Source organism: Salvelinus alpinus, chromosome 14 (assembly GCF_045679555.1).
Source record: "Salvelinus alpinus chromosome 14, SLU_Salpinus.1, whole genome shotgun sequence".
In the NCBI taxonomy this organism is placed as follows: Eukaryota; Metazoa; Chordata; class Actinopteri; order Salmoniformes; family Salmonidae; genus Salvelinus; species Salvelinus alpinus.
This window is the reverse complement of record NC_092099.1, coordinates 42,803,760-42,818,558: the sequence shown is the minus strand read 5'-3', so window position 1 is coordinate 42,818,558 and position 14,799 is coordinate 42,803,760. Positions and strand designations below refer to the sequence as shown.

The window sequence follows — 14,799 nt, the reverse complement described above, 5'->3', positions numbered from 1 at the left end:
AGACATCTAGAGGGTGTATTAACATGGTCTATGGACATCTAGAGGGTGTATTAACATGGTCTATAGACATCTAGAGGGTGTATTAACATGGTCTATAGACATCTAGAGGGTGTATTAACATGGTCTATAGACATCTAGAGGGTGTATTAACATGGTCTATGGACATCTAGAGGGTGTATTAACATGGTCTATAGACATCTAGAGGGTGTATTAACATGGTCTATAGACATCTAGAGGGTGTATTAACATGGTCTATGGACATCTAGAGGGTGTATTAACATGGTCTATAGACATCTAGAGGGTGTATTAACATGGTCTATAGACATCTAGAGGGTGTATTAACATGGTCTATGGACATCTAGAGGGTGTATTAACATGGTCTATAGACATCTAGAGGGTGTATTAACATGGTCTATGGACATCTAGAGGGTGTATTAACATGGTCTATGGACATCTAGAGGGTGTATTAACATGGTCTATAGACATCTAGAGGGTGTATTAACATGGTCTATGGACATCTAGAGGGTGTATTAACATGGTCTATAGACATCTAGAGGGTGTATTAACATGGTCTATAGACATCTAGAGGGTGTATTAACATGGTCTATAGACATCTAGAGGGTGTATTAACATGGTCTATAGACATCTAGAGGGTGTATTAACATGGTCTATAGACATCTAGAGGGTGTATTAACATGGTCTATAGACATCTAGAGGGTGTATTAACATGGTCTATAGACATCTAGAGGGTGTATTAACATGGTCTATAGACATCTAGAGGGTGTATTAACATGGTCTATAGACATCTAGAGGGTGTATTAACATGGTCTATGGACATCTAGAGGGTGTATTAACATGGTCTATAGACATCTAGAGGGTGTATTAACATGGTCTATAGACATCTAGAGGGTGTATTAACATGGTCTATAGACATCTAGAGGGTGTATTAACATGGTCTATAGACATCTAGAGGGTGTACTCTCCTTAACATGGTCTATAGACATCTAGAGGGTGTATTAACATGGTCTATGGACAGCTAGAGGGTGTATTAACATGGTCTATAGACATCTAGAGGGTGTATTAACATGGTCTATAGACATCTAGAGGGTGTATTAACATGGTCTATGGACATCTAGAGGGTGTATTAACATGGTCTATAGACATCTAGAGGGTGTATTAACATGGTCTATAGACATCTAGAGGGTGTATTAACATGGTCTATGGACATCTAGAGGGTGTATTAACATGGTCTATAGACATCTAGAGGGTGTATTAACATGGTCTATAGACATCTAGAGGGTGTATTAACATGGTCTATAGACATCTAGAGGGTGTATTAACATGGTCTATGGACATCTAGAGGGTGTATTAACATGGTCTATAGACATCTAGAGGGTGTATTAACATGGTCTATAGACATCTAGAGGGTGTATTAACATGGTCTATGGACATCTAGAGGGTGTATTAACATGGTCTATAGACATCTAGAGGGTGTATTAACATGGTCTATAGACATCTAGAGGGTGTATTAACATGGTCTATAGACATCTAGAGGGTGTATTAACATGGTCTATGGACATCTAGAGGGTGTATTAACATGGTCTATAGACATCTAGAGGGTGTATTAACATGGTCTATAGACATCTAGAGGGTGTATTAACATGGTCTATGGACATCTAGAGGGTGTATTAACATGGTCTATAGACATCTAGAGGGTGTATTAACATGGTCTATAGACATCTAGAGGGTGTATTAACATGGTCTATGGACATCTAGAGGGTGTTACTCTCCTTAACATGGTCTATAGACATCTAGAGGGTGTATTAACATGGTCTATAGACATCTAGAGGGTGTATTAACATGGTCTATAGACATCTAGAGGGTGTATTAACATGGTCTATAGACATCTAGAGGGTGTATTAACATGGTCTATAGACATCTAGAGGGTGTATTAACATGGTCTATAGACATCTAGAGGGTGTATTAACATGGTCTATGGACATCTAGAGGGTGTATTAACATGGTCTATAGACATCTAGAGGGTGTATTAACATGGTCTATAGACATCTAGAGGGTGTATTAACATGGTCTATAGACATCTAGAGGGTGTATTAACATGGTCTATAGACATCTAGAGGGTGTATTAACATGGTCTATAGACATCTAGAGGGTGTACTCTCCTTAACATGGTCTATAGACATCTAGAGGGTGTATTAACATGGTCTATGGACATCTAGAGGGTGTATTAACATGGTCTATAGACATCTAGAGGGTGTATTAACATGGTCTATAGACATCTAGAGGGTGTATTAACATGGTCTATGGACATCTAGAGGGTGTATTAACATGGTCTATAGACATCTAGATGGTGTATTAACATGGTCTATGGACATCTAAAGGGTGTATTAACATGGTCTATAGACATCTAGAGGGTGTATTAACATGGTCTATGGACATCTAGAGGGTGTATTAACATGGTCTATGGACATCTAGAGGGTGTATTAACATGGTCTATAGACATCTAGAGGGTGTATTAACATGGTCTATAGACATCTAGAGGGTGTATTAACATGGTCTATAGACATCTAGAGGGTGTATTAACATGGTCTACAGACATCTAGAGGGTGTACTCTCCTTAACATGGTCTACAGACATCTAGAGGGTGTATTAACATGGTCTATAGACATCTAGAGGGTGTATTAACATGGTCTATAGACATCTAGAGGGTGTATTAACATGGTCTATAGACATCTAGAGGGTGTACCCTCCTTAACATGGTCTATAGACATCTAGAGGGTGTATTAACATGGTCTATAGACATCTAGAGGGTGTATTAACATGGTCTACAGACATCTAGAGGGTGTATTAACATGGTCTATAGACATCTAGAGGGTGTATTAACATGGTCTATAGACATCTAGAGGGTGTATTAACATGGTCTATAGACATCTAGAGGGTGTATTAACATGGTCTATGGACATCTAGAGGGTGTTACTCTCCTTAACATGGTCTATAGACATCTAGAGGGTGTATTAACATGGTCTATGGACATCTAGAGGGTGTATTAACATGGTCTATAGACATCTAGAGGGTGTATTAACATGGTCTATAGACATCTAGAGGGTGTATTAACATGGTCTATGGACATCTAGAGGGTGTATTAACATGGTCTATAGACATCTAGAGGGTGTATTAACATGGTCTATGGACATCTAGAGGGTGTATTAACATGGTCTATAGACATCTAGAGGGTGTATTAACATGGTCTATGGACATCTAGAGGGTGTATTAACATGGTCTATAGACATCTAGAGGGTGCCAAATCCCATGTCAGGGTTCTGTTTGTTGACTTTTCTTCTGCCTTCAACACAATCCAGCCCTACATTCTGGCACTTCTCCTTAGATGGGGGGGCTGGTTTTGTGGCTGTTGGACTTCCTGAGCCAACGGTCGCAGCGGGTCAAAATAGGTCCCCACGTGTCAGACATATACACCACCAACACAGGCTCTCCTCAGGGATGTGTTTTGTCCCCACTCCTGTACATCTTGTACACTAATAGTTGTACTAGTTCCCATCCTGACAGACACCTCGTTAAGTTCGCTGATGACACTGCCTTGATCAGCCTGTTGCATGATGACGAGGAACATCATGGCCCGGGTCCTAGATGACTTGGTAGAGTGGTGTGAGGAATCACACTTGGTCCTCAATACCAACAAGACCAAAGAGATGTGCATAGACTTCAGGAAGTGTACAACACCTACCTCTGCAACATCTATCAGAGGTCAGAATATAGAGATTGTAGAGGAATACAAATACCTGGGTGTCCTCTTGGACAATAAGCTTCATTGGAGTAAATGTACAGACCTGATCTACAAAAAGAGCCAACAGAGACTGTACTTTCTCAAAAAGCTGGGATCTTTTAATTTAGACTGTACTATACTGACTCTGTTTTACAAATCTTTCATTGAGAGTATTTAAACTTTTTGTATTGTTTGTTGGTTTGACAATGCCACTATCAGCCAGAGAAATATGCTGAGAAGGATTATCACCACAGCAAGCAAGGTACTTGGAGTCAAACAGACAGGCCTGGATGAGATATTTAAGGTCAGGGCCCTCAGCAAGGTACTAGGAGTCAAACAGACAGGCCTGGATGAGATCTTTAAGGTCAGGGCCCTCCGCAAGGTACTAGGAGTCAAACAGACAGGCCTGGATGAGATCTTTAAGGTCAGGGCCCTCAGCAAGGTACTAGGAGTCAAACAGACAGGCCTGGATGAGATATTTAAGGTCAGGGCCCTCAGCAAGGTACTAGGAGTCAAACAGACAGGCCTGGATGAGATCTTTAAGGTCAGGGCCTTCAGCAAGGTACTTGGAGTCAAACAGACAGGCCTGGATGAGATCTTTAAGGTCAGGGCCCTCAGCAAGGTACTTGGAGTCAACCAGACAGGCCAGGATGAGATCTTTAAGGTCAGGGCCCTGAGCAAGGTACTTGGAGTCAAACAGACAGGCCTGGATGAGATCTTTAAGGTCAGGGCCTTCAGCAAGGTACTTGGAGTCAAACAGACAGGCCTGGATGAGATCTTTAAGGTCAGGGCCCTCAGCAAGGTACTAGGAGTCAAACAGACAGGCCTGGATGAGATCTTTAAGGTCAGGGCCCTCAGCAAGGTACTAGGAGTCAAACAGACAGGCCTGGATGAGATCTTTAAGGTCAGGGCCTTCAGCAAGGTACTTGGAGTCAAACAGACAGGCCTGGATGAGATCTTTAAGGTCAGGGCCCTCAGCAAGGTACTTGGAGTCAACCAGACAGGCCAGGATGAGATCTTTAAGGTCAGGGCCCTCAGCAAGGTACTTGGAGTCAAACAGACAGGCCTGGATGAGATCTTTAAGGTCAGGGCCTTCAGCAAGGTACTTGGAGTCAAACAGACAGGCCTGGATGAGATCTTTCAGGTCAGGGCCCTCAGCAAGGTGATTGGAGTCAAACAGACAGGCCTGGATGAGATGTTTCAGGTCAGGGCCCTCCGCAAGGTACTTGGAGTCAAACAGACAGGCCTGGATGAGATCTTTAAGGTCAGGGCCCTCCGTAAGGCTCACAAAATAATTTTAGACCCAAGCCACCCCCTGTACCTGGACTTTGAACTACTCCCCTCTGGGCGCAGGTATAGGGCCCCCCTTAGCAAGAAAAACACAACTAGACAATAATTTGTGCCAGGTGTGATATCCCTCCTAAATAGCTCGGGCTAAATGTTCCTATCCACTCAGTAAGGCCAGCAGGCTAATGTTCCTATAGACTCAGTAAGGCCAGCAGGCTAATGTTCCTATCCACTCAGTAAGGCCAGCAGGCTAATGTTCCTATAGACTCAGTAAGGCCAGCAGGCTAATGTTCCTATCTACCCAGTAAGGCCAGCAGGCTAATGTTTCTATAGACCCAGTAAGACCAGCAGGCTAATGTTCCTATAGACTCAGTAAGACCAGCAGGCTAATGTTCCTATCCACTCAGTAAGGCCAGCAGGCTAATGTTCCTATAGACTCAGTAAGACCAGCAGGCTAATGTTCCTATAGACTCAGTAAGACCAGCAGGCTAATGTTCCCATCCACTCAGTAAGACCAGCAGGCTAATGTTCCTATCCACCCAGTAAGACCAGCAGGCTAATGTTCCTATAGACCCAGTAAGACCAGCAGGCTAATGTTCCTATAGACTCAGTAAGACCAGCAGGCTAATGTTCCTATCCACTCAGTAAGGCCAGCAGGCTAATGTTCCTATCCACCCAGTAAGGACAGAAGGCTAATGTTCCTATAGACTCAGTAAGGCCAGCAGGCTAATGTTCCTATCCACCCAGTAAGGCCAGCAGGCTAATGTTCCTATCCACTCAGTAAGACCAGCAGGCTAATGTTCCTATAGACTCAGTAAGACCAGCAGGCTAATGTTCCTATAGACTCAGTAAGACCAGCAGGCTAATGTTCCTATAGACTCAGTAAGACCATCAGGCTAATGTTCCTATAGACTCAGTAAGACCAGCGGGCTAATGTTCCTATAGACTCAGTAAGACCAGCAGGCTAATGTTCCTATCCACCCAGTAAGGCCAGCAAGCTAATGTTCCTATCCACCCAGTAAGGACAGAAGGCTAATGTTCCTATAGACTCAGTAAGGCCAGCAGGCTAATGTTCCTATCGACCCAGTAAGGCCAGCAGGCTAATGTTCCTATAGACTCAGTAAGACCAGCGGGCTAATGTTCCTATAGACTCAGTAAGGCCAGCAGGCTAATGTTCCTATCCACTCAGTAAGACCAGCAGGCTAATGTTCCTATAGACCCAGTAAGGCTAGCAGGCTAATGTTCCTATAGACCCAGTAAGACCAGCAGGCTAATGTTCCTATCCACCCAGTAAGGCCAGCAGGCTAATGTTCCTATCCACCCAGTAAGGCCAGCAGGCTAATGTTCCTATCCACTCAGTAAGACCAGCAGGCTAATGTTCCTATAGACCCAGTAAGGCTAGCAGGCTAATGTTCCTATAGACCCAGTAAGACCAGCAGGCTAATGTTCCTATCCACCCAGTAAGGCCAGCAGGCTAATGTTCCTATCCACCCAGTAAGGCCAGCAGGCTAATGTTCCTATCCACCCAGTAAGGCCAGCAGGCTAATGTTCCTATCCACCCAGTAAGGCCAGCAGGCTAATGTTCCTATCCACCCAGTAAGACCAGCAGGCTAATGTTCCTATCCACCCAGTAAGACCAGCAGGCTAATGTTCCTATCCACCCAGTAAGGACAGAAGGCTAATGTTCCTCTCCACTCAGTAAGGCCAGCAGTCTAGTCTATTTTTATTGGTATGTAACTGTTATGAAAGTTGTATTGTCAATTTGTTTTGTTATTTAAACGCCGCTTTAAACGTGTACATGACACTGCAACAACATGTCCCCATGAGGACAATAAAGTAATAAAGTATATCTCCAGCGCCCGCATCACTCTCCGCCACATGGCCTCGAACTGCAACATTCTGTTTCTCTACGTCGCCCACACGCACTTTCAACATTTAGATAATAAAGCATTTGACCTTTCCATTGTGTTAACGACGGAGGATTGGTTGATTTTTCTCTCTGTGTGCGTCATTACCCATCGCTCCACAAAGGCCGCGGCCCTTGCAGAGCAAGGGGAAACCCTACTTCAAGGTCTCAGAGCAAGTGACGTAACCGACTGAAAGGCTGCTAGCTCGCACCACCGCTAACTAGCTAGCCATTTCACATCCGTTACATGTGTGTGTCTCTGACAGTCTCTCTCCCTTTCTGTCTCCCTCTCAGGACCAGTTTGAGTTTGCCCTGACCGCCGTGGCAGAAGAGGTCAATGCCATCCTGAAAGCTCTGCCACAGTGAACACTACTACATCTACCACCGGTGCCACCTGTGCCACAAACCAGGGAGGAACTACATTTCCCAGAGTGCATTACTATTACTGAACCCTGGTTGGTGTTTTCTCGCCAACTCCTATAGTCATTGCCACACCAATACAGCATTAACAGATCTGGGACCAAGCTTCTGTTATTATGCTTTAATATCTAAATTAAATGTGGTTTCATAGAATCCTCTAGATTATTCCGATCAGACAAGAATACTTCAAATGTACAGTAGGACTGTGACTTGATACTGTAACTCTACTCGTTTCTCACAAGAGATACTACAATTACCATCTGTTGTCATGGAGATGTTGTTTTACCATGTTCCCTCCTGATCTGCTGTCATGGAGATGTTATATTACCATGTTCCCTCCTGATCTGTTGTCATGGAGATGTTGTATTACCATGTTCCCTCCTGATCTGTTGTCATGGAGATGTTATATTACCATGTTCCCTCCTGATCTGTTGTCATGGAGATGTTGTATTACCATGTTCCCTCCTGATCTGCTGTCATGGAGATGTTATATTACCATGTTCCCTCCTGATCTGTTGTCATGGAGATGTTGTATTACCATGTTCCCTCCTGATCTGTTGTCATGGAGATGTTATATTACCATGTTCCCTCCTGATCTGTTGTCATGGAGATTGTAGATTGTTGTAAAACAATCTTGTTGTAAAACCAGTCATGTTACTCTAGTAGGGAGTCATCCATTTGGCATAACAGAATATAAAGCCCAAGGCTCATACACTTATTTAAGCGAGATGACAACAGAGCCCGACTATGGCGAGGGTGAAGTGAGTGACATACCAGTGTATTATAAGTTACACCAGTTTCTCTAAGGGGCTGGTTTATACCTCGAACTTTAACTCTAAACCCAATGATTTATTTCTATCCATTTTTGTAATGGAACTATTACTGTACACTGACTACCTAATCACTCACGTCTGAATCATATCAATTAGTGTCTTTCGGTGTCACTGTAAAACCTCTGTGATTTATTGTAAATAATTCACCTGATTTATTTCTTAAATGTGTATTAATGTAGCAAACATAGAAAACAACTATAAAAAATATTTTTAACTCGATGTATGTAATTAAATCTCTATTGTGATGTGGTGCAACAGCATAGAGTGGTCTGACTGTTATTTATATTCACATCCCATAATACTGACGACTAACCATTAGGAACCAATGCGTACATCCCACAGTACTGACTAGTAACCATTAGGAACCAATGTCTACATCCCATAATACTGACTAGTAACCGTTAGGAACGAATGCCTACATCCCATAATACTGACTAGTAACCATTAGGAACCAATGTGTACATCCCACAGTACTGACTAGTAACCATTAGGAACCAATGTCTACATCCCATAATACTGACTAGTAACCGTTAGGAACGAATGCCTACATCCCATAATACTGACTAGTAACCATTAGGAACCAATGTCTACATCCCATAATACTGACGAGTAACCATTAGGAACGAATGCCTACATCCCATAACACTGACTAGTAACCATTAGAAACCAATGTCTACATCCCATAATACTGACTAGTAACCATTCGGAACCAATGTCTACATCCCATAATACTGACGAGTAACCATTAGGAACGAATGCCTACCTCCCATAATACTGACGAGTAACCATTAGGAACCAATGTCTACATCCCATAATACTGACTAGTAACCATTAGTCAGTATTGAGGCTAGGTAACACGGTCACCACCGATAAATCCGTGATAATCGAAAACTTCAACAAGCATTTCTCAACGGCTGGCCATGCCTTCCTCCTGGCGACTCCAACCTTGGCCAACAGCTCCGCCACCCCCGCTGCTACTCGCCCAAGCCTCCCCAGCTTCTCCTTTACCCAAATCCAGATAGCAGATGTTCTGAAAGAGCTGCAAAACCTGGACCCATACATATCAGCTGGGCTTGACAATCTGGACCCCCTATTTCTGAAACTGTCCGCCGCCATTGTCGCACCCCCTATTACCAGCCTGTTCAACCTCTCCTTCGTATCATCTGAGATCCCCAAGGATTGGAAAGCTGCCGCGATCATCCCCCTCTTCAAAGGGGGAGACACCCTGGACCCAAACTGTTACAGACCTATATCCATCCTGCCCTGCCTATCTAAGGTCTTCGAAAGCCAAGTCAACAAACAGATCACTGACCATCTCGAATCCCACCGTACCTTCTCCGCTGTGCAATCCGGTTTCCGAGCCGGTCACGGGTGCACCTCAGCCACGCTCAAGGTACTAAACGATATCATAACCGCCATCGATAAAAGACAGTACTGTGCAGCCGTCTTCATCGACCTGGCCAAGGCTTTCGACTCTGTTAATCACCATATTCTTATCGGCAGACTCAGTAGCCTCGGTTTTTCTAATGACTGCCTTGCCTGGTTCACCATCTACTTTGCAGACAGAGTTCAGTGTGTCAAATCGGAGGGCATGTTGTCCTGTCCTCTGGCAGTCTCTATGGGGGTACCACAGGGTTCAATTCTCGGGCCGACTCTTTTCTCTGTATATATCAATGATGTTGCTCTTGCTGCGGGCGATTCCCTGATCCACCTCTACGCAGACGACACCATTCTGTATACTTCTGGCCCTTCCTTGGACACTGTGCTATCTAACCTCCAAACGAGCTTCAATGCCATACAACACTCCTTCCGTGGCCTCCAACTGCTCTTAAACGCTAGTAAAAACCAAATGCATGCTTTTCAACCGTTCGCTGCCTGCACCCGCACGCCCGACTAGCATCACCACCCTGGACGGTTCCGACCTAGAATATGTGGACATCTATAAGTACCTAGGTGTCTGGCTAGACTGCAAACTCTCCTTCCAGACTCATATCAAACATCTCCAATCCAAAATCAAATCTAGAGTCGGCTTTCTATTTCGCAACAAAGCCTCCTTCACTCACGCCGCCAAACTTACCCTAGTAAAACTGACTATCCTACCGATCCTCGACTTCGGCGATGTCATCTACAAAATAGCTTCCAATACTCTACTCAGCAAACTGGATGCAGTTTATCACAGTGCCATCCGTTTTGTCACTAAAGCACCTTATACGGCCCACCACTGCGACCTGTATGCCCTAGTCGGCTGGCCCTCGCTACATGTTCGTCGTCAGACCCACTGGCTCCAGGTCATCTACAAGGCTATGCTAGGTAAAGTGCCGCCTTATCTCAGTTCACTGGTAACGATGGCTACACCCACCCGTAGCACGCTCTCCAGCAGGTGTATCTCACTGATCATCCCTAAAGCCAAAACCTCATTTGGCCGCCTTTCCTTCCAGTTCTCTGCTGCCTGCGACTGGAACGAATTGCAAAAATCTCTGAAGTTGGAGACTTTTATCCCCCTCAATAACTTTAGACATCTGCTATCTGAGCAGCTAACCGATCGCTGCAGCTGTACATAGTCCATCAGTATATAGCCCACCCAATTTACCTACCTCACCCCCATACTGCTTTTATTTATTTACTCTTCTGCTCTTTTGCACACCAGTATCTCTACTTGCACATGATCATCTGATGATTTATCACTCCAGTGTTAATCTGCTAAATTGTAATTATTTGATTTATTGCCTACCTCCTCATGCCTTTTGCACACATTGTATATAGATTCTCTTTTTTTCTACCATGTTATTGACTTGTTTATTGTTTACTCCATGTGTAACTCTATGTTGTTGTCTGTTCACACTGCTATGCTTTATCTTGGCCAGGTCGCAGTTGCAAATGAGAACTTGTTCTCAACTAGCCTACCTGGTTAAATAAAGGTAAAATAAAAAAATAAAAAATATAAAAATTAGGAACCAATGTCTACATCCCATAATACTGACTAGTAACCATTAGGAACAAATGCCTACATCCCATAATACTGACTAGTAACCGTTAGAAACCAATGTCTACATCCCACAGTACTGACTAGTAACCATTAGGAACGAATGCCTACATCCCATAATACTGACTAGTAACTGTTAGAAACCAATGTCTACATCCCATAATACTGACTAGTAACCATTAGGAACGAATGCCTACATCCCATAATACTGACTAGTAACTGTTAGAAACCAATGTCTACATCCCACAGTACTGACTAGTAACCTACATCCCATAATACTGACTAGTAACCGTTAGAAACCAATGTCTACAGCTACACTGAACAAAAAATATAAACGCAACATGTAAAGTGTTGGTCGCATGATTCATGAGCTGAAATAAAAGATCCCAGAAATGTTCCAGACGTACAAAAAAAGTACTGTATTTCTCTGATTTTGTGAACACATGTGTTTACATCCCTGTTAGTGAGCATTTCTCCTTTGCCAAGATAATCCATCCACCTGACAGGTGTGGCATATCAAGAAGCTGATTAAATAGCATGATCATTACACAGGTGTACCTTGTGTTGGGGACAATTAAAGGCCACTTTAAAATGTGCAGTTTTGTCACACAACACAATGCCACAGATGTCTCAAGTTTTGAGGGAGTGTACAATTGGCATGCTGACTGCAGGAATGTCAACGAAAGTTTTTGCCAGAGAATAGAATTTTAATTTCTCTACCATAAGCCGCCTCCAATGTCATTTTAGAGAATTTGGCAGTGTACGTACAAAACAGCCGCACAACCGCAGACCACGTGTAATCACGCACAGCTGATGAAACTGTGGGTTTGCACAACCAAATAATTTCTGCACAAACTGTCAAACAGTCTCAAGGAAGCTCATCTATGTGCTCGTCGTCCTCACCAGGGTCTTGACTGTACTTTGGCGTCGTAACTGACTTCAGTGGGCAAATGCTCACTTTCAATGGCCACTGGCAAGCTGGAGACATGTGCTCTTCATGGATGAATCCCAGTTTCCACTGTTCCCGGGCAAATGGCAGACAGCATGTATGGCATCGTTTGGGCGAGCTATTTGCTGATGTCAACTTCGTGAACAGAGTGCCTCATGGTGGCGATGGGGTTATGGTATGGGCAGGAATAAGTTATGGACAATGAACACAATAGCATTTTATTGACGTCAATTTGAATGCACAGAGATACCGTGATGAGATCCTGAGGCCCATTGTCGTGCCATTCATCCACCGCCATCACCTCATGTTTCAACATAATAATACACAGGCCTAGTCGCAAAGAGCTGTATACAATTCCTCGAAGCTGAAAATGTCCCAGTTCTTCCATGGCCTGCATACTCACCAGACGTCACCTATTGAGCATGTTTGGGATGCTCTGGATCGAAGTGGATCGACGTGTACGACAGCGTGTTCCAGTTCCCGCCAACATCCAGCATCTTCTCACAGCCATTGAAGAGGAGTGGGACAACATTCCACAGGCCAATCAACAGCCTGATCAACTCACTGTGAAGGAGATGTGTCGCGCTGCATGAGGCAAACGGTGGTCACACCAGATACGGACTGGTTTTCTGATCCACGCCCTTGCCTTATTTTTTTTAAGGTGCAGTATCTGTTACCAACAGATGCATATTTGTATTCCCAGTCGTGAAATCCAGAGATTATGGCATATTGAATTTATTTCAATTGACTGATTTCCTTATATGAACTGTAACTCATTAAAATATTATTATTTTTTGCATGTTGCGTTTATATTTTTGTTCAGTGTAGATTACATTCAGTTGGCTTGGTTAAACCCGTGTAAATGCTGTCCCCACTGGAAACAGACGTCAGTTCAACGTCTAGTTTTCATTTACATTTGGTTGAATTGTCAACTAACGTGAATTCAAAGTGAAATCAAGCAAACATTTTAGCCATGTAATTGGATTTAGGTTAAAAGTTGGGTGAAAAAAAGACAAACATTTCCAAAATTTCTGTACGTTGATGACTTTTTCCAAATCCACTAAGTTTTCCATGTTTATTAGATTGAATTCACATGAAATCACATTTGTTGTTGAAATTATGTGGAAACAACATTGACTCTACCAGTTTGTGCCCAGTTGGGTTTCAGTCTGGTAAAACCAGGCTAAGAGTCAGTGTAGAGTTTCAGTCTGGTATAACCAGGCTAACAGTCAGTGTAGAGTTTCAGTCTGGTATAACCAGGCTAACAGTCAGTGTAGAGTTTCAGTCTGATATAACCAGGCTAACAGTCAGTGTAGAGTTTCAGTCTGGTATAACCAGGCTAACAGTCAGTGTAGAGTTTCAGTCTGGTATAACCAGGCTAACAGTCAGTGTAGAGTTTCAGTCTGGTATAACCAGGCTAACAGTCAGTGTAGAGTTTCAGTCTGGTATAACCAGGCTAACAGTCAGTGTAGAGTTTCAGTCTGGTATAACCAGGCTAACAGTCAGTGTAGAGTTTCAGTCTGGTATAACCAGGCTAAGAGTCAGTATAGAGATTTCAGTCTGGTATAACCAGGCTAACAGTCAGTGTAGAGTTTCAGTCTGGTATAACCAGGCTAAGAGTCAGTGTAGAGTTTCAGTCTGGTATAACCAGGCTAACAGTCAGTGTAGAGTTTCAGTCTGGTATAACCAGGCTAACATTCAGTGTAGAGTTTCAGTCTGGTATAACCAGGCTAACAGTCAGTGTAGAGTTTCAGTCTGGTATACTACTACTACTACTACTACTACTCCGCCAGGTCGCAGTTGTAAATTAGAACTTGTTCTCAACTAGCCTACCTGGTTAAATAAAGGTGAAATAACCAGGCTTACATTCAGTATGTGTGGAGGATTCGTTACTTAAGACACTTTAAAATGCAACTGATTTAATGTGGATGAGTTGTTTGTAATTCAAAATACTTTAGAAAGAACCATTTAGCTCTATACACACACTCACACATAGAAGTACATACATTTGAATGTGTCCGTTTCATTTTCTTTTTCAAATAAAACTTTGAAAAGTGTTGATCAGCTTGTACAGTAAGTCGCGGGGCAGGGCTGAGAGACACGGTGCACCATGGGAAATTTGAACTTTGACCTGTTGGGAGCAAATGGATCAGACGCAACGTTAGAGCCACAGCAAAGGCTGCTTGGAGCTACAGCATACATCTCTCTCGAGTCTACATCTATCCCAATCTGTTAAACTTCTTTGATATAGGGGGCAGCATTTTCACTTTTGGATGAATTGCGTGCCCATAGTGAACTGCCTCCTACTCTGTCCCAGATGCTAATATATGCATATCATTATTACTATTGGACACAAAACACTCTGAAGTTTCTAAAACTGTTTGAATGATGTCTGTGAGTATAACAGAACTCAAATGGCAGGCAAAAACCTGAGAAAAAATCCTAACAGGAAGTGAGAATTCTGAGACTGGTCAATGTTCAACTCATCGCCTATTCAATTCCCTGTAGGATATGGATCTGTTTGCACTTCCTACGCCTTCCACTAGATGTCAACAGTCTGTAGAACATGGAATGAAGCCTCTAGTGTGATGTGGGGCCGGATGGGAGGTGTTTCAGTCATTG

The 14,799-nt window shown here is 43.2% G+C and overlaps 1 protein-coding gene across 3 annotated transcripts in view; it reads left to right on the top strand.

Annotated features, from left to right (window-relative positions):
• ptprna (protein tyrosine phosphatase receptor type Na) overlaps positions 1–8,505 on the top strand; it is a 105,100-nt gene extending 96,595 nt beyond the window's left edge. For all 3 annotated transcript variants that reach the window (XM_071341507.1, XM_071341509.1, XM_071341510.1), the window contains one exon: positions 7,287–8,505. In XM_071341507.1, coding sequence (XP_071197608.1) covers positions 7,287–7,358 — 72 coding nt within the window. In that variant the 3' untranslated portion in view covers positions 7,359–8,505. The remainder of the gene's footprint in view (positions 1–7,286) is intronic.
• The last annotated feature ends 6,294 nt before the right edge of the window (positions 8,506–14,799 follow it).